A 26,665-nucleotide genomic window follows, 5' to 3' on the forward strand; every position below is an offset into this window, starting at 1 on the left:
ACTACCATACATCAAGAACATTTCTGAAATGACAGCCAGACTACTGCGACCACTAGGACTTATAACAGCACACAAACCAACAGCCACACTCAGACAACAACTCACCAGAACGAAGGACCCGATACCCAACATGAGCAAAACTAATGTAGTGTACAAAATCCCATGCAAGGACTGCACAAAACACTATATAGGACAAACAGGAAGACAGCTAACGATCCGCATCCACGAACACCAACTAGCCACGAAACGACACAACCAGCTATCCCTAGTAGCCACACACGCAGGCATCAAGGAACATGATTTTGACTGAGACAACACTACCATTATAGGGCAAGCCAAACAAAGAACAGCCAGGGAATTCCTAGAAGCATAGCACTCATCCACAAACTCCATCAACAAACACATCGACCTGGACCCAATATATCGGCCACTACTGCAGACAGCTGAAACTGACAACGGGAAGCGGCAGGGACAGGCCACTATAAATGCCGGAGGAAACACCACAGAAGCGCTTCACAGGAGGCTCCCAAGCACTGAGGATGTCACCGAGACAGGGGACGAAACGTTTGCCACAAAAACTTCCAGCTCGGCTAACAGAACCACAGCAACGAGCACCCGAGCTACAGATCTTCTCAAACTTTGAATACAAGAAAATTTTCTGTTTCAATATGTGGATATACATACTAGAGAAAGGAGCAACAGTTGACTTGTTGGAAAATAAGGCAGGGCAAGTGACTGAAGTATCAGTGGGGGAGCACTTTGGGTGCAAGTGATCAGAATTCTGTTAGTTTTAAAATAGTGATAGAAAAGGATAGACCTGATCTAAAAGCTAAAGTTCTAAATTGGAGTAAGGCCAATTTTAATGGTATTAGACTGGAATGTCAAAGGTTGATTGGGGACACTATTTGCAGGGCAGTTGGGAAGTCCTTTAAAAATGTAAAAAGGAAGTTCATATTAGTGTGAAGGGCAGGGCTGGATGACTAGAGAATTGAGAAAAAGGAGGAGGCATATATGAAGTTTAGACAGCTGGGAATGAGTGAATCCCTAGAGCAGTAAAAGGGCGATTGGAGTGTACATAAGAGGGAAATCAGGGGGGAAGAAATGGGACAGAGATAGCTTTGGCAGTTGAGTTAAGGAGAATCCAAAGAGATTCTACAAGTACATTAAGGGCACAAGAGTAATTAGGGGGAGAGTAGGGGTGTCTGTGTGGAACTACAGGAAATGGGTGAGATGCTAAAGAAATATTTTGTGTCAGTATTTACTGTGGAGAAGGACATTTAAGCTAGGGAAATTTGGGGAATAAATAGTGATGTTTCGAAAAGAGTTGGTAGCCATGATGTGGAGGTGTCGTTGTTGGACTGGGTGGATAAGGTCACAAGTCAGAGGACACCAGGTTATAGTCCAACAGGCTTATTCACTTTACCTGACAAAGTAGCAGCACTCCAAAAGCCTCTGATTTCAGATAAACCTGTTGGACTATAACCTGGTGTCGACTTACTTTTGATCTTGAAAGGACATTGCAGAAGAGGAGTTGCTGGATGACTTAAAATGCATAAAGGTAGATAAATCCCCTGGCACCTAATGGGGTGTTTCCCAGAACTTTGTGGGCAGCTAGAGAAGACATTGCTGGGCCCCTTGCTGAAGTATTTGTATCATCAACAGCCACAGGTAAGACTGGAGGTTGGCTAATGTGTGGCACTATTTGCGAAAAGCTTTAAGGAGAAGCCAGGGAACTATAAGCCAGGGAACTATAGACTGGTCAGCCAGATGTCACTGGTTGTTGCAGGGGATTCTAAGGGACAGGATTCATGTGCATTTACAGAGTCAGAGTTCTATAGCATTGAGACATGCCCTTTGGCCTGAACTGGTTCATGCCAACCAAAATTTCTATCCACGCTAACCTCATTTCCTTGCTCTTGGCACGTATCCTTCTAGTGTTCTCCTGTCCATGTATTTGTCCAAATGTTGTTAATGTACCCATCTCAACTGCTTCCGCTGGCAGCTCATTCCATATGTGTACCACCCTCTGTGTGAACCAATTGCCCCTCAGGTTCCCTTTTATTCTTTCCCCTCTAACCTTACACTGATGCCCTTTAGTCCTCGATTCCCAATCCCTGGGGAAAAGACTGAGTGCACTCACCCTACCCATGCCTGTCATGATCTTATACACCTCTATAAGGTACCCCCTCAGTCTCTTACGCTCAAAAGAAAAAAAAACCTAGTTTGTCCAACCTCTCCCTATAACTTAGACAATTGAGTCCAAGCAACATCATTGTAAATTTCTTCTGCACTCTTTCTAGTTTAATAACAGCCTTCCTATGGTACAAACAATGACTACAGATCCTGGAAACCAGATTCTGGATTAGTGGTGCTGGAAAAGCACGGCAGTTCAGGCAGCTCCTCAGATGCTGCCTGAACTGCTGTGTTTTTCCAGCACCACTAATCCAGAATAACAGCCTTCCTATGACAAGATGACCAGAACTGAACACAATACTCCAAGTGTGGCCTCACCAACGTCCTGTACAACTGCAGCATAACTTCCCAACTTCTATAATCCGTTCCATGACTGATGAAGGCCAGTGTACCAAAAGCCACCTTCACTGTCCTGTCTACCTGTGACTCCACTTTCAGAGAGCTGTGAACCTGAACTCCAGGATCCTTCTGCTCGACTACACTGCCTGAGGCATTATCATTCACCATGAAACATTTGACTTACCAAAATGCAAGCCCTCACACTTATCTATATAAAATTCCATTTGCCATTTCTAGGCCCACTTCCCCAGCTGATCAAGGTCCTGCTGCAATTTCTTATAACCTTCCTCACTGTCCACGATACTACTTACTTAGTGTCATCTATAAACTTACTAATCATGGCTTGTTCATGGATATAGACAACAAACAGTAATGGGCCCAGCACCACCCATTGGTATACCCAAGAACTGTAACAAACTTGTGAGGCAAGATCTCCCACTCACAACGCCATGCAGACAACTCAATCAAACCATGACTTCCATGTGCATGTATATCTTATCCCTCAAAATCTTCGCAAGTAACGTGCCCACCACAGATGTTAAGCTTACTGCTCTATTGTTCTCAGGCTTTTTTTGCAGCCTTTCTTGAATTCCTTACCCTTCCAGGATCTTACCGGTGGCTAATAATAGTGCAAAAATATCAGCCAGGGCCCCCGCAATTTCTTCACTCGCCTCTTGCAGTGTTCTTGGGTATATCTAGTCAGAGCTGAAAATGTGTTGCTGGAAAAGCGCAGCAGGCCAGGCAGCATCCAAGGAGCAGAAGAATTGACGTTTCGGGCATGAGCCCTTCTTCAGGATTCCTGAAGAAGGGCTCATGCCCGAAACATCGATTCTCCTGCTCCTTGGATGTTGCCTGGCCTGCTGCGCTTTTCCAGCAACACATTTTCAGCTTTGATCTCCAGCATCTGCAGTCCTCACTTTCTCCTATATCTAGTCAGGACCAGAAGATTTATCCATTTCATACATTATAATACAAACAACCCTACCTCAACTGTGGTATGGATTGTCCCCAAGATATCACCACTAACTGCCCCCAAGTTCCCAAGTCTTCATGTCTTTCTCCATGGTAAACACAGAGAAGAAATATTCATTTGTGAACCTCGCCCATCTCCTGCAATTCTACACATACATGTCCACTTTGGTCCTTGCAGGGCCCTATTGTCTCTCTCGTTATTCTTTTCCCTTTAATGTACTTAAGGTATCTCTTTGGATTCACCCTAATCTTCTCAGCCAAGGCTATCTTGTGCCCCCTGTCTCACCCTCCTGATTTCCTTCTTCAGTAAACTCATGTATTCCCTATATACCTCCAGGGATTCCCTTGATCCCAGCTGCCTGTACCTCAGGCGCCTCCTTTTTTTTTCTGGTCAAAACCTCAATATCTCTTGTCATCCAGGGTTCCCTCTTTGGAAAGGCAAGGACTGCTGAAGGATAGTCAGCATAGCTTTGTCTGTGGGAAATTGTGTCTCACTAACTTGATTGAATGTATTGAAGAGGTGACAAAGAAAATTGATGAAGGCGGAGTTGTAGACGACTGTGTATGGACTTCAGCAAAGTGTTTGACAAGGTTCTGCAGGGTCGACTGGTTAGTAAGGCTAGATCACATGGGATCTGGGAGAGCTAGCCAATCGGAGATAAAATTGGCTTGAAGGAACAAAACAGATGGTGATGGTTGAAGGTTGCTTTTCAGACTTGAAGGTGGTCACCAGCAGCGTGGTCCAAGGATAAGTGCTAGATCCACTGCTCTTTGTTGTCACAAAGCTGGTCCTTTTTCTCAAAGTTACTGTGCCCTTGATTTTTTTCAGAGAAGTCGTAAAACAGCCCAGGCTCCGAAACGGCTGGGTTGGTGCGGAAATGAATGCTTTGTTGGGGTCCTTGTTGTTTACCCTAACAGTGCGTCAGACCAAAAGCTTGAAAGATCTTTTGGAAAACTGGTATAGTCAAGGGGGCCAGCTCTCTATGTGCAGTTCAGTTCAGTTGGTCAGTTCAGTTGCAGCAGGGGATGTGCAAAACAGACTGTTGCATTTCCTTTCCTTGCAAACTGTCAGCCTTAGTTTGATTTTTACCTTTTGTGCTAAGGGGTATGTGTATTGGGAAGTTGCAAGTGGTTTTGGAACAATATCATTAAGTCAGGTTTGGATAGGATACGCTTGGTGGTATTCTGTTTTCTGTTCTTTTGTGTTTCATTCTGTAAATAAATCTTGTTTAAAACTTGGCAGACAACCCAGCTAATTTACACCGGGAATACCCACTAGCTAAACAAATAGCGAAGTTATGGTCTGGGCTACCTGCTTAAAAATGTTTTGAGGGGTCTGGCCTAATCCATAACATTGTCACTTATATAAATGATTGGGTGTGAATACAGGAAGTATGGTTAGTAAGTTTTTAGATGACACCAAAAATGCAGTGGAGAGTGAAGAGGATTAAAGAATCGGAGTTATACAGCACAGAAGCGGACTCTTTGATCCAACACGTCCATGCTGACCAGATATCCTAAATAAATCTAGTCTCATTGGTCAGCATTTGGCCCGTATCACGCTAAACACTTGCTATTCGTATACCCATCCAGATGCCTTTTAAATGTTGTCATTGTACCAACCTCTACTGCTTCCTCTAGAACCATACACGCGCCACCCTCTGCATGGAAAAGGTGCCCCTCGGGTCCCTTTTACATTTTTCCCCTCTCACCTTAACTTTATGCCCCATAGGTTGGACGTCCCCACCCAAGGGAAAATACTTGGTCTATTTATCCTGCCCATGCCCCTCATGATTTTATAAACCACTATAAGGCCACCCCTCAGCCTCTGATGTTGCAGGGAAAACAGCCCCAGCCTATCCTGATAGCTCAAAGTGTCCAACATTCTTGTTAGTTTTTTTTTTCCTCAATCCTTTCAAGTTTCATAACATCCTTCCAATAGCAGGGATGCTAGAATTGCACACAGTCTTCCAATAATGACTTAACCAATGTCCTGCACAACTGTAACATGTCCCAAATCATATACTCAATGCACTGACCAATAGAGGTAAGCATACCAAATGCTGCCTTCACTATCCTATGACTATGTGACTCCACTTTCAAGGAATTACAAACCTGCACTCTTAAGGTCTCTTTGTTCAATTACACTCCCCAGGGCCAGGCTTATTTGGAATTACTAGCTTTCAGAGTGCTGCTCTTTCATCAAGTAACTGTAGAGCAGGATCATAAGACACAGAATTTGTAACAAAGGATCATAGTGTCATGTGATCTGATACGATATATTGAACAAACCTAATTAAGTCTTCCATCTTTTAGAATGGGTTGTAGGTTTTGATTCATTAATATGTAAATCTCAGAACTTATTTTAAGTCACATTCATGAGATAAGGTTTTCTAAAATAGGTGACATCTCGGCTCAGACAATGCATTAAAAGTGTGAGATTAGAGTCTGCCTGTATCCCAATCTTGAGTCAGACTGGTTCTATTTCCAACTGGGAATTTATAAATGGATTGTCTGCCTGCAGATGGTGTGCTTTTTGAACAAAATAGAACTGTAATTACAGATACATTCTGTAAATCCAAACTCACCCCATAGACTTGTGTATTCAATGCTGCCTTTCATATTAGCTTGAGAAATGGCTGGAGGCACTGGGTGCTGCAAATGTTATGGGCCCCAACAACATTCCAGTAATAGTACTGCAGACCTGTGCTTTCGAACTAACCAGTCCCTAGACAAGCTGTTCTAGTATATGAATTGAATTGAATTTATTGTCATGTGTATGAGGCACAGTGAAAAGCTTTGTCTTGCGAGCAATACAGGCAGATCACATAATTTAATTAAACCTGTTGGACTATAACCTGGTGTTGTGTGATTTTTAACTTTGTACACCCAGTCCAACACCAGCATCTCCAAATCATGACAAGTATAGGTGAATGTTAAGAGTTTGAGAGTCCGTTCAGTATTCCAACAACAGTAGGGCAGAAACCATTATGAAACCGGCTGGTGTGTGTGTTCAGGCTTCTGTACCTTCTCCCCGTTGGTAGAGGTTGTGGAAAAACATTGCCAGGGTGGGATGGATGTTTGAGAATGCTGGCGGCTTTTCCTTGATAGTGGGCCTGGTAGATGGATTCTATAAATGGGAGGTTGGCCTTTATGATTGTCCAGGCAGAGTTCTCCATTCTCTGTAACCGTGTCCGATCTTGAATGGTACAGTTGCCATACCAGGTAGTGTTACATCCAGACAGAATGCTCTCGATGGTGCACCTATAGAAGTTGGCAAAGGTATTTGCTGTCATGCCAAATTTCCTCCGCTGCCTGAGGAAGAAGTGACGTCGTTGGGCCTTTGTAACCAGTGAGTCCAAGAAAGCTTGTGGTGGATGACCACTCCCAAGAGCCTGAGACTCTCCACTCGTTCCATCTCTATGCTATTAATGTGTAGGGGAGGAATGAGTAACATCCCGCCGAAAGTCAATGATGAGTTCCTTGGTTTTGCTGGCATTGAGAGCTAGGTTGTTCTCATTGCACCATTCTTCCAGGTCTGTAGTCTGTTTCGTCACCATCTGAGATTCGACTAACTATGGTGGTTTCATCAGCGAACTTGTAAATGGCATTAGTCTGGTATTTGGTGACGCAGTCATGGGAATACAGTGAGTACAGTAGGGGGCTTAGTACGCTCCTCTGGGGGGTCTTCAGTGTTGATTGTTAGTGAGGATGCAATATTGTTCTCTCTCTTCACTGATTGAGGCCTGTGGGTCAGGAAACTGAAGATCCAGCTGCAGAGGCTTAGTCCCAGATCACTAAGTTTAGTAATCAGCCTCGGGGGGATAATAGTGTTGAAGGCTGAACTGTAGTCAATGAGTAGAATTCTTACATAGCTGTTCTTGGTGTCAAGATGTTCTAGGGAGGAGTGAAGGGCATCTGACATGGATCTGTTGGTCCGATATGCAAATTGGAGTGGGCCAAGAGTAGTGGGGAATGTTGGACTTGATTAATGCTATGACCAGCCTTTCAAAGCGCTTCATGACCATTGAAGTTAGGACCACTGGGCAGTAGTCATTGAGACAAGCTGTATGAGCCTTCTTACACATGGGGATGATGTTCGCCCTCTTGAAACAGGCAGGGACTGTAGCCTGCTGCAGGGAGAGGTTGAAGATCTCCCAAGAAGACCTCTGCCAGTTGATCTGCTCATGCTCTAAGTGCACGGCCTGATATTCCATCTGGTTGCATCACTTTCCTTGGATTCACACACAAGAAAACTGATTTGACCTTTGATGCAGTGACTGTTGGGATAGGTTTGTCAGGATTGTCGACCTCTCTGCTGAAATTCTGCTCAAAGCGAGCATAGAAGGCATTGAGACAATCTGGGAGGGATATGTCATCGTCTGCTATCTTGCACTGTCTTATTTTGGAAGCTGTGATGTCATTCAGCCCTTGCCATAGTCGGGGATGTCTGTCTGGATCTCTAGTTTGGATCAGTATTGGTCCTTGGCTGTCTTAATGGCTCTGCGAAGGTCATACTTGGATTCCTTATATTTGAGTGGGTCTCCTGATCTGAAGGCCTCACAGCTACCTACAACACTGGCATCTACCCAACAATCTGGAAAGTTGCTCAGGTTTTCCAGCTCCATCTCACCTATAAGCCACTCTGGTTGAGGAAGAGCAGAGTTTCATGTGGGACACCTCACCCGCCCGTAGCCATTTAATAAAAATTAAAGGCAGGGTGGATAGCAAGAGTGGGGGACCCGATTACTAGGGGTCATGAGTTTAAGGTGAGAGGGGAAAAGTTTGAGGGAGATATGCATGGAAAGTTCTTTACACAGATGGTAGTGAGTGCCTGGAATGCGTGGCCAGCGGAGGTGGTAGAGGTGGGCACAATAACGTCATTTACGATGTATCTAGACAGATACATGAATGGGCAGGGAGCAGAGGGATACAGATCCTTAGAAAATAAGCATCAGGTTTAGATAGACGATCTGGATTGGCACAAGCTTGGAGGGCTGAAAGGCCTGCACCTGTGCTGTAATGTTCTTTGTTCTGGTCTCCACACAAGAGAAATTATATGATTGCACCAGAGGGGTTGTAGAAGAGGATTTACCAGAATGTTGCATGGAATGGAGGGAGTTAGCTATGAAAAGAGCCTGGATAAGCTTGGGTTGCTTTCTTTAGAGCAGAGAAGGTTGAGGAAGAATAGAAACAGAAATTGCTGCAGGAGAAACTCGGCAAGTCTGGCAGCATCTGTGCAGACTGTGTTAACGTTTCGTGCCCACTGACCCTTCTTCAGACCAAGTGGGAAGGACTGGAGCACACTGCCTGAATAGGTAGTTGAGGCTGAAAACCTCACAACGTTGAAAAACTACTTGGATGAGCACTTGAAATGTCAACATTCGAGACTATCGGTCTGCCGTGGGAATGTGCAGACATGATGGGCTGCAGGGCTTCTTCTGCACTGTATGTTTTTGATTCCAAAGTGATGGTGATCTGTCTTTTTGAACTGCTGCAGTCTGTGCTGTAGGTAGACCTACAATGCACTTAGCGACCGAATTCCAGGATTTTGACCCAGCAACAGTGGAATGGTCACATGTTTCCTAATCCGGATGGTGAGTGGTTTAGAAGGCCACTTGCAGCTGATGGTGTTTCCGTGTATCTGCTGCCCTTGGCTGTTTAGATGCTGAAGGTCATGGGTATGTAGGCGCTGTCTAAGGATTTTAGGTGAATTTCTGCAGTGTATCTTGTATTTATTGCTAATGAGCATCAATGGTAGAGGGAATGGATGCTTCTGGATGAGGCTGAGTGAGCAGGCTGCTTTGTCCTGTGTAGTGTAAACCTTCCTGAGTTATTGGAACTAAGCTGGCTGTATGGGTATGTGTATGTATCTGTGTTCATGTGCGTGTGTGTGATGCTGAACTTTTATGTGGGTGAGGGTGGGGGTTTCTGGGTGATCAGGTGAATACTGTTTGGTAGCTAGGCACTGCTGAAAAGTCATGACCTTTTGTCTGGTCTCCCTCAGTGGTTCAGCGATGAACGTGGCTCATGATGCGACAGAGATGAAGAAATTCCTTGCTGAGGCAGCTCGTGTCTCTCAGGTATGTTCATTCCCTGCTGCCTGACTTGGCTTGTTCTGCTGCTGGTGCACTCTTTGTTGAGGCCCCATTGATTCATGAGTAATTTCTCATCTTGTTCAATTTGGATGAACTGCAGTGGTAAGCAGCTTTTGAAATGCAAAATATTTTTTATCAACTTTACTTACTTAGGAAAACTGATCTACTGTTGCAAGTGATCTATGCAGGTAGAGAGTGGCTGCTGGTACAAACATCAAAGAGGCATTAAACTTTCATTTAAATAGTGACAAATCTACAGAGGCATGTGGAGGCCCTTCTACGGGATTAACAAGAAATTAACTTGCAGGTGCAGTCAGGAACTAGGAATCAAAGATCATGAGGTTGTAGTACAAGAGTCAGAGTCTTGTAATTGTGTAGTCCTGTAGTCAGACTGCGTCTGGAATACTTGTGCTGTTTCTGTCTCTATTTCTGATGAGAGCAAGGCTGCAGTGAAACCCATTGTCTGGGAGTGCATGTGTTGTCCAGCAACAAGAGCTTTGAGTCTAGCTGTCTAGAGTTCAGAAAAATAAGAGGTGATCTCATTGAAATGTAGGAAATGCTTTGGGTCTCGAGCAGGTAGCTAGCGATAGTTGCTTTCCCTGGCCGGAGACTCATCCCAGAGGACTGCTTTGTCCCTTTGTGAGTGCTGCTGGAACTACACCCATCCAGGCAAGTGGGGAGTATTCCATCTCACTCCTGACCTGTGCTTTGTACATCATGGACGGGCTTTGAGAAGTCAGGTGGTGGATTACTTGCTGCAAGATTTCTAGCCTCTGAACCACTGTAGTAGTTTAAGTGCGAGTCCATTTGATTTTTCTGGTCAATGGTAACCTCTAGAATATTTCTAATGGGGGAATTCAGTGCTGACAACGCCATTGAATATCAATGGGAGTTGGTTCGATTGTTTCCTGTTTGAGATGGTCATTATCCGGTATTTGTGTGGCACAAATATTACTTGCCATGTGTCAACCCAAGCCTGGGTATTATCTAGATATTGCTATATTTGCACATGATTTACTGAGGAGTTATGAAGAGTGCTGAACATTCTGTAGTCATCAGCAACCATCCTAATCAATGCAGTAAAGAGCCAGTTCTGATGACAAACGCACATGTTTGGAATCCCTGAAGTAGACGTGACTGTCCTGACACTGAACCATATCTTTCATTGGCTGCAGGAACATCCAGTTGTCCTCACCAAGTTTGTTGAAGGAGCACGCGAGGTTGAGGTTGATGCAGTCTCCAAGGAGGGCAAGGTAAGATGAAAGCTTAATGAGCCAAGCTTCAGTTTGTGTTCCAGAGTCAATGTGTTAATCACATGTAGCTGTCTGAGCTGCCTCTGTCATGTCCTAACTGGTACAGGCACCTGTTCATGTCTGGTTTTGCAGCAAGTGCAGACACTAAAGTGAGCAGATACCATCACTATGTTGTGGCCTATTGTTCTAAAACCGGTCCTACCAAGGATCCACAGACATGGTGGTGTAATCCTCTGGAGGCTCCCACTGTGATGACCACACTACCCAGGGTGAGAAATCAAATGCCAGGACTCTGGGCACAACAGAGAACAGATATTCCACAACCTCAGCAGACCTGCTGGAAGACAGAGAGTTTGCTGAGGCAGCTTAAGGAAAAATAGCGGTGTCTCACAATGGGGAGGTGTCATCACCGGCCTACACTGAAGACCTCGGTAAGAGCATTGGGGTGAAGGAGATCCCGTTTGCAGGTTTATTTACTGACCAGGCCAATCGACTGCAACAGGACATTGATAGGCTAGCAAAATAGGCTGCTGGGTACAGGTTGAACCAGAGATATGTGAAGTGGTGCATTATGGCAGAAGGAGGAAGGAGAGATGATTGAGACTGAATGGCACAGTTCCAGAAAGTGTGCAGGGGGGACTGGAGTACATGTGCATCAATCTTTAAAGGTGAAGGACATATTGAGAGAGTGATTAGTAAAGGATATGGGATCTTGGACTTTATTAGTAGGAGTATTGAGTACAAAAACTGGAAAGTATAGTCTACCCTTTATAGATCTCTTGATAGATCACAACTAAAATTTTGCTTCTATTTCTGGTCACCACACTTCAGGGAGAATGTGAGGGTCATAGAGTGCAGAGGAGATTTACTAGATTGGCTCTCTGGATGAGGGAACTTAACTACAATGTTTGGTGGATGAACTGGTGTTGTTCTGTTTAGAACAAATGGGGTTGAAGTCAAATTAACAGGTATGTAAAGTTATGACTGATTTTTTTGGTTCGGTAGATGAAGGAAAGCTGTTCCCATTAACTGATAGTACAAGGAATAGAGGCTGCAGATTCAGGGCTTTGGACAGAGGGGGATGTGGGGAAGAGTGTTTGTTGTACACAGTGAAACTGGAACTCGTTCATAGTGTGGTGGGAGTGTGGGGGTATATGTGGATAGGTAGGTGAAGTCAAAGGGAGGGGGGAAAAGTGGAGATGGTGGTGGTGTTTGGTTGGAAACAGAGTATTGGTGATTCCAAAGGGAACGTGGTTGTTGCTTGAGGCAAATAAGCAAGTGAGGGAGCTTGAGGACAGTTGAGAGGCGATTGAGGAGTGTTTGAGGGGTATTGAGGGGCGCTTGTCAGTTTGACCAGATTGCTGCACAGTGATTTGTCATGAGTTCTTCAGCTCCCAACAGGGAGCCTGCAATTCTGCCAGAGATTTAGAGATCCCCAAGGTGTTAAACGGAGGTTGTGCCTGCCCCCTAAGCATGTAGTCCAACTCCCACTGAACACTATTTTTTTGACAAATAGATGTCCCGGCCACTCTTTTTAACCATCAATCCAACATTAGCAAGAACAATATGATAGCTGCTCGTTACCACATTGTTATTTGTGGGCACTTTCTGTGCACAGATTGAATTTCCTGCATCATGGCAAAGATGGCACTTGATAAAGAAATAATTTGAAAATACTCCATTGTGTGTAAAACATTTGGGGTTGTGAAAGGTGCTATATAAATGTGAGTCATTATGCTTATTCCTTATGTGCATTGTTGTGTGAGACCACATGTTCTGAAATGTGTCGTTCCATCGGTGTCGTTCCATCGGTTCCATTCCTTGTCCAAAGACCTGCATTCCTTGCGCACCTTTTCCCAGCCTGGGTCTTCCACGTTTTGGGTGAGGGTTTTGCTGTCACCGGAAGTGATCTTCTTGTCAAATTGATGGAAAATTTTGCACAAGCTGTAGGTTCCAGAGCAGCTGCAGTTATTGGTGGCTGACCATTGCTGGCTAATATTTGTGCCTTCCTTGTCAGGTCCTAGCTCACGCCATCACTGAGCACGTGGAAGATGCAGGTGTCCATTCAGGAGATGCCACCCTAATCCTGCCAACGCAGACCATCAGCCAAGGAGCCTTGGAGAAGGTAAGGTGCAGCCTGTGTCACTGACTTGCACAGCACAGACAAAAGTACCCATAGTACCTGTGCTAACTCTGTGATAAGAGTCATACAGCATGGAAACAGGCCCTTCAGCCCAATTCATCCATGCTGACCAGGTTTCCTAAACTGAATTAGACCTGTTTGCCTGCATTTGTCCCATACCCTTCAAACCTTTCCTATCCATGCAGTTGTCCAAATATCTTTTATATGTTGTAATTGTACTCCCCTTTATCACTGCCTCTGGCAGCTTGTTCCATACATGCCCCACTCTTTGTGTGAAAGTGTGGTAGTAAGGTCTCTTTTAAATCTTTCCCCTCTCATCTTCAACCCATGACCTTTAGTTTTGAACTCCCCTTTTCTGGGGAAAAGACCTTGGCTGTTCACCTTATCCATGCCTGTCATGATTTTATAAACCTCTTTAAGGCCACCCCTTAGTCTCCCATGCACAGGGGAAAAAAGTACAGCCAGTCCTGCATCTCCTCATAACCCAACCTCTCCAGCCTTGGTAATATGCTTGTAAATCATTTTTGCTCCTTTTTCAGTTTAATACTATTCCTTCCTCTAACAGGTTGAGCAGATTGTATACTGTACTCCAAATGTGGGTTCACCATGTACACCCATAACAGGAAGTTCCAACTACTGTACTCCGTGCACTGACTGATGAAGGCAAGTGTGCCAAATGCCGCCTTCACCCTGTCGATCTGCGATGCCTCTTTCAAGGACAAGCATCTGCGGTCTAGAGTGATAGAACCAGTCCCACTGCCCAGTTCACTTCCCCATAGCCCTATAAATTCCTCTATTATTTTAAGTGTTTATCTGTACCCATTTTGAGGGATAGCATTGGATGATCCCCATATTTTTTGCATCTTCACAATGCAGCCATCAGATTTCTTCAATCTCGTTTCTTTGCCAATTAGACATAGAGTCACACAGCACAGTAACAGGCCCTTTGGCCTATCAGGTCTATGCCAACAACAAACACTAAATTGTATACATTCCATTTACCTGCACTTGGTCCACAGCTTACTGTGTCACAGCATTTTAAATGCATGTCCAGATGCTTCTTAAATGCTCTGAAGGTACCAACCTCCACTACCCTCTGGGTGAAAAGATTCTTTCTCCGTTCTCCAGTAGATCACTTGCTCCTCATCTAAAACATAGACTTATCTCTCCTCGTAACTGAGACTTATCAACCCAGGCCACATCCTGGTGAATCTCGTCTGTATCCCCTCTAGTGCAACCACATCTTCTGATCATATGGTGACCGGAATTGCACGGCCTTACTAATGTTTTATAAAGTTGTAACAAGACTTCCTTTCTTACCATCTGTCTGCTTGTGCTGACACCTTCAGAAATCTATACACCAGATCCCTTTATTACTCAGTACTTCCCTAGTATCCTACCACTCATTGTGTATATCCATCCCTTATTAGACTTCTCAAAATGATTTGATTAGATTAAATTAGATTCCCTACAGTGTGAAAACAGGCCTTTCGGTCCAGCAAGTCCACACCAACCCTCAGAAGAGGTACCCCCCCCCCCCCCCCAGACCCTAGGCAATTTAGCATGGCCAATTCACCTACTCTGCACGTCTTTGGATTATGGGGGGAAACCGGAGCATCCGGAGGAAACCCACGCAGACACGGAGAGAGCGTGCAAACTCCACACAGACAGTACAGTCACCCAAGGCTGGAATTGAACCTGGGTCCCTGGCACTGAGGTAGCAGTGCTAACCACTGAGCCACCGTGCCACCCCGCAAAATGCATTTTCTTATACTTTTAATTTTTAATTGAATTTTGGATTAAATGCCATTTGCCAGTGCTCTGTCCAATTTATAGGTGACCATCCTCCTCACTATCAACAACACCACTTGTTTTCACGTCATCTGCAAACTTACTAATTATACTTCTGCTTTCAAATCCAAGTGGTTAAGTATATACAAGCAGCAAGGATCCCAGCACTGATTCCTGTGGGATGCTGCTGGTTACAGGCTTCCAATCACAGAAACACCCCCCCCCCCCACTATCACTCTTTGCCTTCTATTTATAAGCCAATTTTGGATCCAGTTTGCCAACTGTCTTTGGATCACATGGGCTGTTATGTTTCAGACCAGCCTTCCATCAAATGCCTTAATGAAGTCCATGTAAACCACATCTACTGCGCTACTCTCATCAATATAATCGGTCAACTTTTCAAAAGACTCAATTAAATTAGTCAACCTTGCAAAAGACTCAGTTAAATTAGTCAGACAGGATCTCCCACTTGCTGACTGTCCCTGATCAATCCCTGCTTTTCCATGCTGAGTTAGCATGGAGGGTCTGAAGGACCATGTGGGGTGGAGGGGGGGTGAAGGCAAGAGACTGGATTAACGCTGGAGTCACAAAGAACACAGGAGGTGGAACTACTAGAACCAGTATGAATCAGCATACTATTTAACTGTGACCTTTTCATTCTTTCTGCTTTTTAGGTGAAGATTGCAACCAGAAAGATCTCCAGGGCGTTTGAGATTTCTGGACCATTTAATGTACAGTTTCTTGTGAAGGGGAATGATGTGATGGTAAGCCGCCTGACAAATCAGGTTTTTGGGGTTTTACGGGAATGGTAAACCTCAGGCAGACTCTGTTACTTTCCTCTGTTCCTCCTGCGTTCGTTTGCTGGGTGTTTGTTTGAACGGGCTCTCCAGCCTGTTATCTTCTATCTCCAGCCTGTTATCTTGTCATCATTTGGGTACATCATGTCTTAGATCTTGCAGTAAGTGACACATTGGCACCAGCCCAAAGCTTTCAACATGTCAACAGCTGGGAGCTGAACCACCAACAGATAGGGCAGCCACTTCAGAGGAGGTGCAGGTGAAGCGAGATAAGAAGAGGCTATGTCCCCACTTGCACTGGTTTAGGCGTTCCAATTGAATGTGTGTGGATATGGATGAATGGAGGTGGGAGGGTGCGGGTGAATATTCATTCACATCAAATATACACTGATTCCAGTTTGTGAAAGAAACAGTTGCAGAATGCAGAGTCTTTGTGCTGGCTTCTTAATTTGAGTATTAATTCAATAAAGCTGATTCTTTTGGTTTATGGTTCTATAGGGATTGTAACAGCAGCAGGATTATGAATGAGTTCATGTTTGTGGAGAGTTTTGGATAGAACATGGCCTTCTCAGAACCTGGACTTAAAGAGAAGCAAAGTCAGGGACAAGTTCAATGGATTTAGATTTGATAAATTCTTACAGATGAATGATATTTATCCAGGAAACCGGAGGGAGATTTGAGATGAGATTTATGGGATAGCATGATGAACTCAGAGCTGATAACTGTGCAGATGGTGCTGTTCCCATGTATCTGCTACCCTAACCCTTCTGGATAGAAGGGGTCGTGGGTTTAAAAGGTGCTGTCGAAGGATCTTTGGTGAATTTCTACAGTGCATCTTATTGATTTTTGGTGGTGGAGGGGAGGGAGTGAGTTTAGTGCCTATCACGCAGCCTGCTTTGTCTTGGATGGTTTCAAGGTCTTTAGGAGCTGCACCTATCCAGCCAAGGTGGGTATATACCATCATATGCATGACCTGTGCCTTGGAGATGATCTTTGGAGAGTCAGGAGGTGAATTACTCACTGCAGGGTTCCCCACGGGTGGAGAAAAGTATTCGGCTTACCTTTAGTCCTTCTGAGAAACGCAGAGCTGCCTGTGTCACGCTGTTAGTCGCTATCCTTAATGAGCTCTTGCTTTTTGTCTTCACTGTTCTCACTGGAGACCAACTGGAAGTGGTGTTCACCTGCAGCTATCCTTACAAGATTGCTAACTGCATGAATGAATGCATGAACAAGCCCTGAATGCTTTCATCCTAGCTGTATCTCTATTGATGACCAGGTGATTGAGTGTAACCTCAGGGCATCCAGGTCCTGCCCCTTTGTCTCAAAGACCATTGGAGTTGACCTCATCAACGTGGCAACGCGGGTGATGATTGGCGAGAGTATGGATGAGACGCCCCTGCCGTCATTGGAAAATCCCATCATACCAACCGAGTATGTGGGCATCAAGGTATGGCAAGCAATCCAGGCTGGGGGGTGGGCATTTAGCATAATGATTCTCGCCCATTCTCTCAGCCTCTAGTAGAGAATCTCTCCCTAAGACGCACAGTTGAGCTGCTGTTCAGATTAAGGTGCAAGTGGTGCTGTTTAAGAAGATAGATTCTTTGGAATGTTTTCTTAATAAATGTGGCAGGCTTGAATTGGTGCAAGGCCTTTCTGAGCTTTACCAGAAGCAGTGTTCCTTGTTGCTGTCTGTGCAGCTTAATTTTTCCAGTTTGCATTTCCCATTCAGCAGGGCTTGACAACTGAATGCCAGAGGAGGAAACACTAATCCCCATTTGTCTGAATTGATTCCTAGTATCAAATCTCAACATCTGCAATGGGCAAGGGTTTTTGGTCAGGTGATAGACCCAGACTACAAAGTAGAGATCCATTCCGTTCAGTTGCAATGCCATAAGTATGTTAGATATAGGAGCATAATTAGGCCTTTCAGCCCATCATGTTTGCTCTCCCATTTGATCATGGCTGATATGTTTCTCAGCCCCATTATCCTGCCTTCACCACCCAGAACCTATACCTCTGTCTTAAGTACCTCTGTCTTGCAGAACTCCACTAGTCACTAGCTGCCACCCTGAAAAAGACCCCTTTGACCTTACTCTCTGCCTTTTGCCAGTCAGCCAATCTTCTATCCATGTCATTGCCCCTAACACCAAGGGCTCTTATTTAGCAACCTTCTGTGTAGCACCTTGTCAAAGGTCTTCCGGAAATTCAACTTGATCAGGTCCACTGGCTGTCCTTTGTCTAACTTGCTCATTCCCTCCTCCAAGAATTCTAACAGCTTTGTTAGGTATGTCCTCCTCTTGACAAAGCCTTGCTGACTCCAACCTAGTTTTCAGTGCACTTCCAGTGTTACACAATTTCATTCTTAGTAATGGACTCTAAAATCTTACCAGTGACGGAGGACAGGCTAACCAGTTTATAGTTGTCCTGTCTTCTGCCTCCCTCCATTCTTAAACAAGGTTGCTACGTTAGCCATTTTCCAGTCCTCTGGGACCCTCCCTGACTCCAGTGATTCCTGAAAGGTTATATCACCAATGCCTCTACAATCTCCTTAGCTAGTTCCTTCGAGAGCTGGGGATGTGGCCCATCTGGTCTGGGTGATGTATCTAGTTGCAACTTTTACAGCTTCAGAATCTCCTCAGGGATGGTCACTACACTGTCCCCTGACTGTTTTGAAGTTCTGGTATGTTGCCGTGTCTTCCACTGTTGAAACTGATGCAAAGTACATGTTCAGTTGCTTCACCATTTCTTTGGGAAATTAAGCTGGCAATGGGAATAATATTCTAATGTCCACTCTTGCCTTTTAGGTTATGGTTTTTTAAAAAAAAAATCTCTTGCAATCTTCTTTTCTATGAGTAGCTAGTTTACCAAGCGTTTTGACTACGTTGCTGAACTATTTAGTTAGGAGGTTTCTGCTCTTTGCAGTGTTAAGTATGGGGACAGTCTGCACGTGGGTGTGAGATGAACATAGGAAGTTTCAATTAGATCTTCCGTCACCCTTCCAAAGGGTGATGCAGCGGTCAGGAAAGTTGTTTAAATGTTTTAAATGCAGAATAATGCTGGAAGGGCAGAGAGAGCAATTGTATACAACCTCAAACTTTATTCAAAGCAAAATTAAAATGAGTAAGTTTTGAAATTGAAAGTTATTTTTATTCATTCATGGGATGAGACCATTGCTGGCTCGGCCCACATTTATTGCCCATCCCTAATTACCCATGAGAGTGAACACATTTTTGTGGTTCTGGAGTCATATGTAGGGAGGAATGGCAAATTCCTTGCCTTAAGGTTGTCAGAAAAGCAGATGAGTTTTCCAGCAGTTGACAACAGATTCATGGACATCGGTGGACTCTTAATTCCAGACTTGCATTGAAGTCAAATTCCACTGTCTGCCTTGGTAGGTCTTGAACCCACCTCCCCAGAACATTACTCGAGTCTCTGGATTAACGATCCGGTGATACTGTTGTCATTTTCTCATGAAGTTGAGGTACCTGAGGCCATTCCACTAAGATTGTGGGCAGAGGTTGGGAAAATGAACATGGTGAGTTCAGGTTTCACCTGCAGTGGGCGCTGTTCAGTAACAGTGAAACCATCAGTGTCTGTGCTGTATACATACGCTGCATTAAAATCCACGAGTGAACTGTTTCAAACTCTGTAAAAGCAACTATCTTCAGCTTCATTTGGTCACTTGCAGGCGCCCATGTTTTCTTGGCCACGACTCAGGGACGCAGACCCAATTCTACGCTGTGAGATGGCATCGACTGGAGAGGTACCTGTAACATTTTGTTTATCTCCTTTAGCTTGCTGACCTGGGAGTCATTACACAGAGGAACATCCTGACTGTTAATTGTGTATTGCTGGTAGGGGGAAAGAGCTGCAGAGGTTTCTCCCATAATTCAAAGCAATTTCTCACTGATTGAAGTTGGGAAAAAAAATGCAACTCCTGTTGTGTGTGAAGCTGAGCAGGCAAGATCCAAAAAAAACCCCTGCAAACTGGTTGTCTGATCTCAGTGATTGTGATTGAAGGATCAATATTAGTTGGGACACAGGCGATAGCTCCCTAGCTTCTCTGTGCAGTAGTTCCCATTGTATCTCCCACGTTAGGCTGAGTAGAGGACAGTGCCTTGATCTAGCCCAGTGTCTAAAAGAGCAGACTGCCAGGCCGCTATAGCCGTCTTTCAGTGCTGCACGAGAATGTCAGCCAAGGCTTCTTTCAGGTGAAACCTTTTCACTAGTGAATGCCGAGGTTCTGGAATGCGCTGCTGATAAGCATGGCATCCAAAAAATAATTTGGTGGGTATTTTGAAAGGAAGAATGCTTCAGGGATGAGCTGAATGGCCTCCTTTTGCATTGCAACAATTGAACCCGCAACTTTGACTCCCAAGATGAGACTTTTTTTTTTCACTTAACCAAATTTCCCCGAAGTCTCTGGGAAATGTGAGCATGTTGAATCTTTCCTGTTTCTGTTTAACAGGTTGCTTGTTTTGGACCCAATATTTACTCTGCATTCCTGAAGGCGATCCTGTCCACAGGCTTCAAATTACCTCAGAAAGGGATTCTCATTGGAATTCAGGTACTGTTTCGCAACAAGAGGCAACCTCACTGAGAGCCATGTTCACACGGTGTGTGCTTCTAATCAGAACTCCGAGAGCAGGCTTCCTCTCTCCTGAGCAGGCCCTGACTGCCAGCAATCTATGTATGTGAAGGGGGTGGTGTGGGTGTGGTGTGACTGACTCTCAAATGCCTGAGAGCGCTGTGCCATGGGTAGCACATACAGGGAGGTGGTCACTCCCCAGGCAGGAAGAGAATGGATGACAGAACAAGAAGACTAGGCTGGCAGAGCAGGAACCTCCTGTGACCATTCCCCTGCAAAACAGACTCTGCTTTGGATATGGGTGAGGGGAATGGCCTCTCGGAGGAAAGTAGCAGCAGCCAAGTTCATTGGACCCAAGTGGCTTTGCTCCACAGGAGAGGAGGAGGAAGTCTGAATGTGGAATAGTTGCAGGGGATTCAATTGTAGGGACAGTACAGTGGTTAGCACTGCTGCCTCACAACGCCAGGGACCCAGCTAATAGAGTTCGGGAGGGTTTAAGCTAAAATGGCAAGGGAGTGGCAACATGTAAGGGGAGGCAGAAAAGAGAGAAATTAGAGCAAAAACAAATTACAATAGAAAATAGGAAAATGATAGGCAGAGACTTCAAGGGCAAGAATCAAACCAGCGCAAAATACTTGGAATGGGACTAAGAACATTAAGCATTAAGATGGATGAATTAATCATGCTAATAACTTCATATGGGTATGATTAATTGAAATTACAGGGACATTGCTGCAGCATGATCAGGGATGGGGACTGAATATCCAGGAAGGTTTTTTTTAGGAAGAACAGACAAATAAGGAAACGAGGTGGGGTAGTGTTTCTGGTTAAAGAGTAAATTAGCACAATAGTGAGGAAGGGTGTTAGCTCCGGTGAAGTGAAATCTGTATGGGTAGAGCTGATAAACACAGTAAACTTAGAAGGGTCCCTGGTTATAGCAGGGACAAATGAATTAATTGGCAACTGATACATCTGGACAGTTCACCTATGGCAAGTGAGGAGATCAGGAGAGTCTCCAGGCCAGTCAGAACTATGAGGTAGTTACAGTGCTACAGCCTCCCCACCTCAGAGATCACACGTGCAGGTTCTAACCACTAGCTGTATTCCCTAGAAAATGCCCTCTTCCTTTGTGTGGCCACTGCTTCTGATGAAATAATCTGCCACATTAAAGATGACAATCCCGTAGTGGACAGACCATTACAGGGTGCCCCATGTTGGACAGACCATTACAGGGTGCCCCATGTTGGACTGACCATTACAGGATGCCCCATGGTGGACTGTCCATTACAGCCTGCAGGACCGATCAGTCTGTTTATGGGTCTTATTCTTTATCTAAATCTATTAATACAAAAAAATAAGATTTTGTTAAATGAGTTGGATTATATGGAATCCAGGGAGAGCTAGCCAATTGGATACAACATTGGCTTGATGGTAAGAGACAGAGGGTGGTGGTGGTAGAGGGTTCAGTCTGGAAGCCTGTGACCAGCAGTGTGTCACCAGGATTGATGCTGGGTCCACTGTTGTTCATCATTTATATAAATGATTTGGCTGAGAATACAGGAAGCTTGGTTGGTAGGTTTGCTGATGACACTAAAATTGGTACGATGGGCACTGAAAGAAGTTAGCTAAGAGTACAACGGGATCTTGATCAACTGGGCCACTGGGCCAAGGAATACCAGATGGAGTTTAATTTGGATAAATAGCCATTGCATTTTGGTAAGACAAACCAGGGCAGGACTTAACACAATCAGTGGCAGGGCCCTGGGGTCTTGGCGAACAGTGAGAACTTGAGGTGCAGGTACATAGTTCCTTGAAAGTGGTGTCACAGGTAGACAGGGAAGTGAAGAAGGCGTTTGGTAAGTTTGCCTTCTTTGGTTAGGATGTGGAGATGCTGGCATTACGACCGGGGTGGACAAAGTTTTAAAAGAAATCACACAACACCAGGTTATAATCCAACAGGTTTATTTGGAAGTACAAGCTTTCAGAGCACTGCTCCTTCATCAGGTAGCTAGTGCCTTACAACTAATGCGATATATTGAACAAACCTAGATAAGCCTTTCATCGTTTAAAATGGGTTGCAGGTTTCAGTTCATGAATATGTCACATTCCTGAGGTAACTTGAGGTTTTATTTTAAAAAGTGACACCATTATGAGATAGTGAGAGTCTGGAGACAGGATATTCCTGTTAGGGTGAAAGGAAAGGCTGGTAAGTGTAGAGAATGCTGGATGACTAGAAAAATTGAGATTTTGGTTAAGAAAAAGAAGGAAGTACATGTCAGGTATAGACAGCAGAGATTGAGTGAATCCTTAGAGTATAAAGGCAGTAGGAGTACACTTAAGAAGGAAATCAGGAGGCAAAAAGGGGACATGAGATAGCTTTGGCACATAGGGTTAAGGAGAATCCAAAGGGTTTTTACGAATACATTAAGGGCAAAAGGGTAACGAGGGAGGGAATAAGACCCCTCAAAGATCAGCAAGGCGGCCTTTGTGTGGAGTTGCAGGAGATGGGGGAGATACTAAATGAGTATTTTGCATCAGTGTTTATTGTGGAGAAGGACGTGGAAGATATATAATGTAGGGAAATAGATGGTGACATCTTGAAAAATGTCCATATTGCAGAGGAGGTGGTGCTGGATGTCTTGAAACGCATGAAGGTGCATAAATCCCCAGGACCTGATCAGGTGTACCCTGGAACGCTGGGGAAGTGATAGCTGGGGAAGTGATAGCTTGGGCCTCTATACGAGATATTTGTATCATTGATAGTCACAGGTGAGGTACCAGGAAACTGATGCCATTATTTAAGAAAGGTGGTCAGGACAAGCCAAGGAACTATAGACCTATGAGTTTGACACGGGTGGTGGGCATGTTGTTGGAGGGAATCCTGAGGGACAGAATGTACATGTATTTGGAAAGGCAAGGACTGATAGGGATAGTCAATCATGTCTCAGAAATGTGGTTTGAGTTTTTTTTTGAAGAAGTAACAAAGAGGATTGATTAGGGCAGAGCGGTGGATGTGATGTATATGGACTTCAATAAGGCGTTCAACAAGGTTCCCCAAGGGAAACTGGTTAGCAAGGTTAGATCTCATGAAATACAGGGAGAACTAGCCATTTGGAGGTAGAAGACAGAGGGTGATGGTGGAGGGTTGTTTTTCAGACTGGAGGCCTGTGGCCAATGGAGTGCCACAAGGATCGGTGCTGGCTTCACTACTTTTTGTCACCTTATATAAATGATTTGGATGTTAGCATAAGAGATATAGTTAGTAAGTTTGCAAATGAAACCAAAATTGGAGGTGTAATGGACCATCTGATTAAGATCCCACTGTCATCGTATCAGCAAATCATATCAGGACTTGTACGCTTAATGGTAAGGTTCTAGGGAATGTTGCTGAACAAAGAGACCTTGGAGTGCAGGTTCATAGCTCCTTGAAAGTGGAGTCGCAGGTAGATAGGATAGTGAAGAAGGTGTTTGGTATGCTTTCCTTTATTGGTCAGAGTATTGAGTACAGGAGTTAGAAGGTCATGTTGCAGCTGTACAGGACATTGGTTAGGCCACTTTTGGGAATATTGCATGCCATTCTGGTCTTCCTATCGGAAGGATGTTGTGGAACTTGAAAGGGTTCAGGCAAGATTTACAAGGATATTGCCAGGGTTGGCGTATTTGAGCTACAGAAAGACGCTGAACAGGCTGGGGCTGTTTTCCCTGGAGTGTCGGAGTCTGAGGCGTGACCTTATAGATGTTTACAAAATCATGAAGGGCATGAATAGGGTAAATAGACAAGGTCTTTTCCCAGGGACTGGGGAGTCTAGAACTAGAGGGCATAGGTTTAGGGTGAGAGGTGAAAGATATAAAAGAGACCTAAGGGAAACCTTTTCACGCAGAGGGTGGTACGTGTATGGAATGAATTGCCAGAGGAAGTGGTGGAGGCTGGTACAATTGCAACATTTAAAGGCCATTTGGATGGGTATATGAATAGGAAGGGTTTGGAGGGATACGGGCCGGGTGCTGGCAGGTGGGACTAGATTAGGTTGGGATATCTGGTCGGCATGGACGGGTTGGATCGAAGGGTCTGTTTCCGTGCTGTACATCTCTATGACACTATCTCAGCTCAGACGATGCATTAAAGGTGTGAGGTGAGAGTCTGGATGTATTCCAGTCTTGAGTCAGAATGGTTCTATTTCCAAAGTAGGAATTTATGAAATGTCACATGGGTTATAAAAAGTATTGACTGCCTGCAGATTGTGTGCTCTTTGAACAAAATAGAATGTATCTGCAAATACAAGTTCGCACAATTGTCAGACAGGGATGTTCCCTCCCAGTCTGGGAACACTTCATCGGTCCGGACCATTCGGCCTCGGATTTTCGGGTGACCATCCTCCAAGGCAGACTTCAGGATTCACAAAAATGCAGATTGGCTGAGCAGAGGCTGGTAGCCAAGTTCGCCTCAAAATGGTCTCAACCGGGACCTTGGGTTCATGTCACACTATAAGTCACCCCAGTACACTATACTCATTCTCTCACTCTCACACTCTCTCTCTCTCTCTCTCTCTCTCTCTCTCTCTCTCTCACACTCACTCTCACTCTTGCTCGCATGCACTCTGTCGCGGGCTCTCCCCCTCTCTCTCGCACCCCCTCTCTCTCTCTCGCACCCCCTCTCTCTCTCTCGCACCCCCTCTCTCTCTCGCACTCTCCCTCTCTCTCTCTCGCACTCTCCCTCTCTCTCTCTCGCACTCTCCCTCTCTCTCTCTCGCACTCTCCCTCTCTCTCTCTCGCACTCTCCCTCTCTCTCTCTCGCACTCTCCCTCTCTCTCTCTCGCACTCTCCCTCTCTCTCTCTCGCACTCTCCCTCTCTCTCTCTCGCACTCTCTCTCTCTCTCTCTCGCACTCTCTCTCTCGCACTCTCTCGCACTCTCTCTCTCTCTCTCTCTCTCTCTCTCGCACTCTCGTACTCTCGCACTCTCGCACTCTCTCTCGCACTCTCTCTCGCACTCTCTCTCGCACTCTCGCACTCTCTCTCGCACTCTCGCACTCTCGCACTCTCGCACTCTCGCACTCTCGCACTCTCGCACTCTCGCACTCTCGCACTCTCGCACTCTCCCTCTCGCACTCTCTCGCACTCTCCCTCTCGCACTCTCCCTCTCTCTCTCTCGCACTCCCACTCACACTCTCTCTCTCTCGCACTCTCTCTCTCTCTCGCTCTCTCGCACTCTCGCACTCTCGCACTCTCGCACTCTCGCACTCTCGCACTCTCCCTCTCTCGCACTCTCCCTCTCTCCCTCTCTCGCACTCTCTCTCTCGCACTCTCCCTCTCGCACTCTCCCTCTCGCACTCTCCCTCTCGCACTCTCCCTCTCGCACTCTCCCTCTCGCACTCTCCCTCTCGCACTCTCTCGCACTCTCTCTCTCGCACTCTCTCTCTCGCACTCTCCCTCTCGCACTCTCCCTCTCGCACTCTCCCTCTCGCACTCTCCCTCTCGCACTCTCCCTCTCGCACTCTCTCGCACTCTCCCTCGCACTCTCTCGCACTCCCACTCGCACTCTCTCTCGCACTCGCACTCGCACTCTCTCTCTCTCGCACTCGCACTCTCTCTCTCGCACTCTCTCTCTCGCACTCTCGCACTCTCTTGCACTCTCGCACTCTCGCACTCTCGCACTCTCCCTCTCGCGCTCTCGCGCTCTCGCTCTCTCGCTCTCTCGCTCTCTCGCTCTCTCGCACTCTCGCACTCTCGCACTCTCGCACTCTCGCACTCTCCCTCTCGCACTCTCGCACTCTCCCTCTCGCTCTCTCGCTCTCTCGCTCTCTCGCACTCTCTCTCTCGCTCTCTCGCTCTCTCGCTCTCTCGCTCTCTCGCTCTCTCGCTCTCTCGCTCTCTCGCACTCTCGCACTCTCGCACTCTCGCTCTCTCGCTCTCTCGCTCTCTCGCTCTCTCGCACTCTCGCTCTCTCGCTCTCTCGCTCTCTCGCTCTCTCGCACTCTCGCACTCTCGCACTCTCGCACTCTCGCACTCTCGCACTCTCGCACTCTCGCACTCTCGCACTCTCGCACTCTCCCTCTCTCCCTCTCTCGCACTCTCTCTCTCGCACTCTCCCTCTCGCACTCTCCCTCTCGCACTCTCCCTCTCGCACTCTCCCTCTCGCACTCTCCCTCTCGCACTCTCCCTCTCGCACTCTCCCTCTCGCACTCTCCCTCTCGCACTCTCTCGCACTCTCTCTCTCGCACTCTCTCTCTCGCACTCTCCCTCTCGCACTCTCCCTCTCGCACTCTCCCTCTCGCACTCTCCCTCTCGCACTCTCCCTCTCGCACTCTCCCTCTCGCACTCTCCCTCTCGCACTCTCTCGCACTCTCCCTCGCACTCTCTCGCACTCCCACTCGCACTCTCTCTCTCTCGCACTCGCACTCTCTCTCTCGCACTCTCTCTCTCGCACTCTCGCACTCTCTTGCACTCTCGCACTCTCGCACTCTCGCACTCTCCCTCTCGCGCTCTCGCGCTC

The 26,665-nt window shown here is 45.9% G+C and overlaps 1 protein-coding gene across 1 annotated transcript in view; it reads left to right on the forward strand.

Moving 5' to 3' along the window:
- cps1 (carbamoyl-phosphate synthase 1, mitochondrial) overlaps positions 1-26,665 on the forward strand; it is a 195,340-nt gene that overhangs the window by 144,264 nt on the left and 24,411 nt on the right. Inside the window, exons 28-34 of the mRNA XM_043693435.2 lie at positions 9,512-9,587; positions 10,778-10,855; positions 12,873-12,980; positions 15,464-15,553; positions 16,863-17,033; positions 19,275-19,349; positions 20,055-20,153. Of these exons, the coding sequence (XP_043549370.1) occupies positions 9,512-9,587; positions 10,778-10,855; positions 12,873-12,980; positions 15,464-15,553; positions 16,863-17,033; positions 19,275-19,349; positions 20,055-20,153 (697 nt within the window). The remainder of the gene's footprint in view (positions 1-9,511; positions 9,588-10,777; positions 10,856-12,872; positions 12,981-15,463; positions 15,554-16,862; positions 17,034-19,274; positions 19,350-20,054; positions 20,154-26,665) is intronic.

This window comes from Chiloscyllium plagiosum, unplaced genomic scaffold (assembly GCF_037043375.1).
Source record: "Chiloscyllium plagiosum isolate Xiang-an unplaced genomic scaffold, Cpla_swu_hap1 HiC_scaffold_7, whole genome shotgun sequence".
Classification (NCBI taxonomy): domain Eukaryota; kingdom Metazoa; phylum Chordata; class Chondrichthyes; order Orectolobiformes; family Hemiscylliidae; genus Chiloscyllium; species Chiloscyllium plagiosum.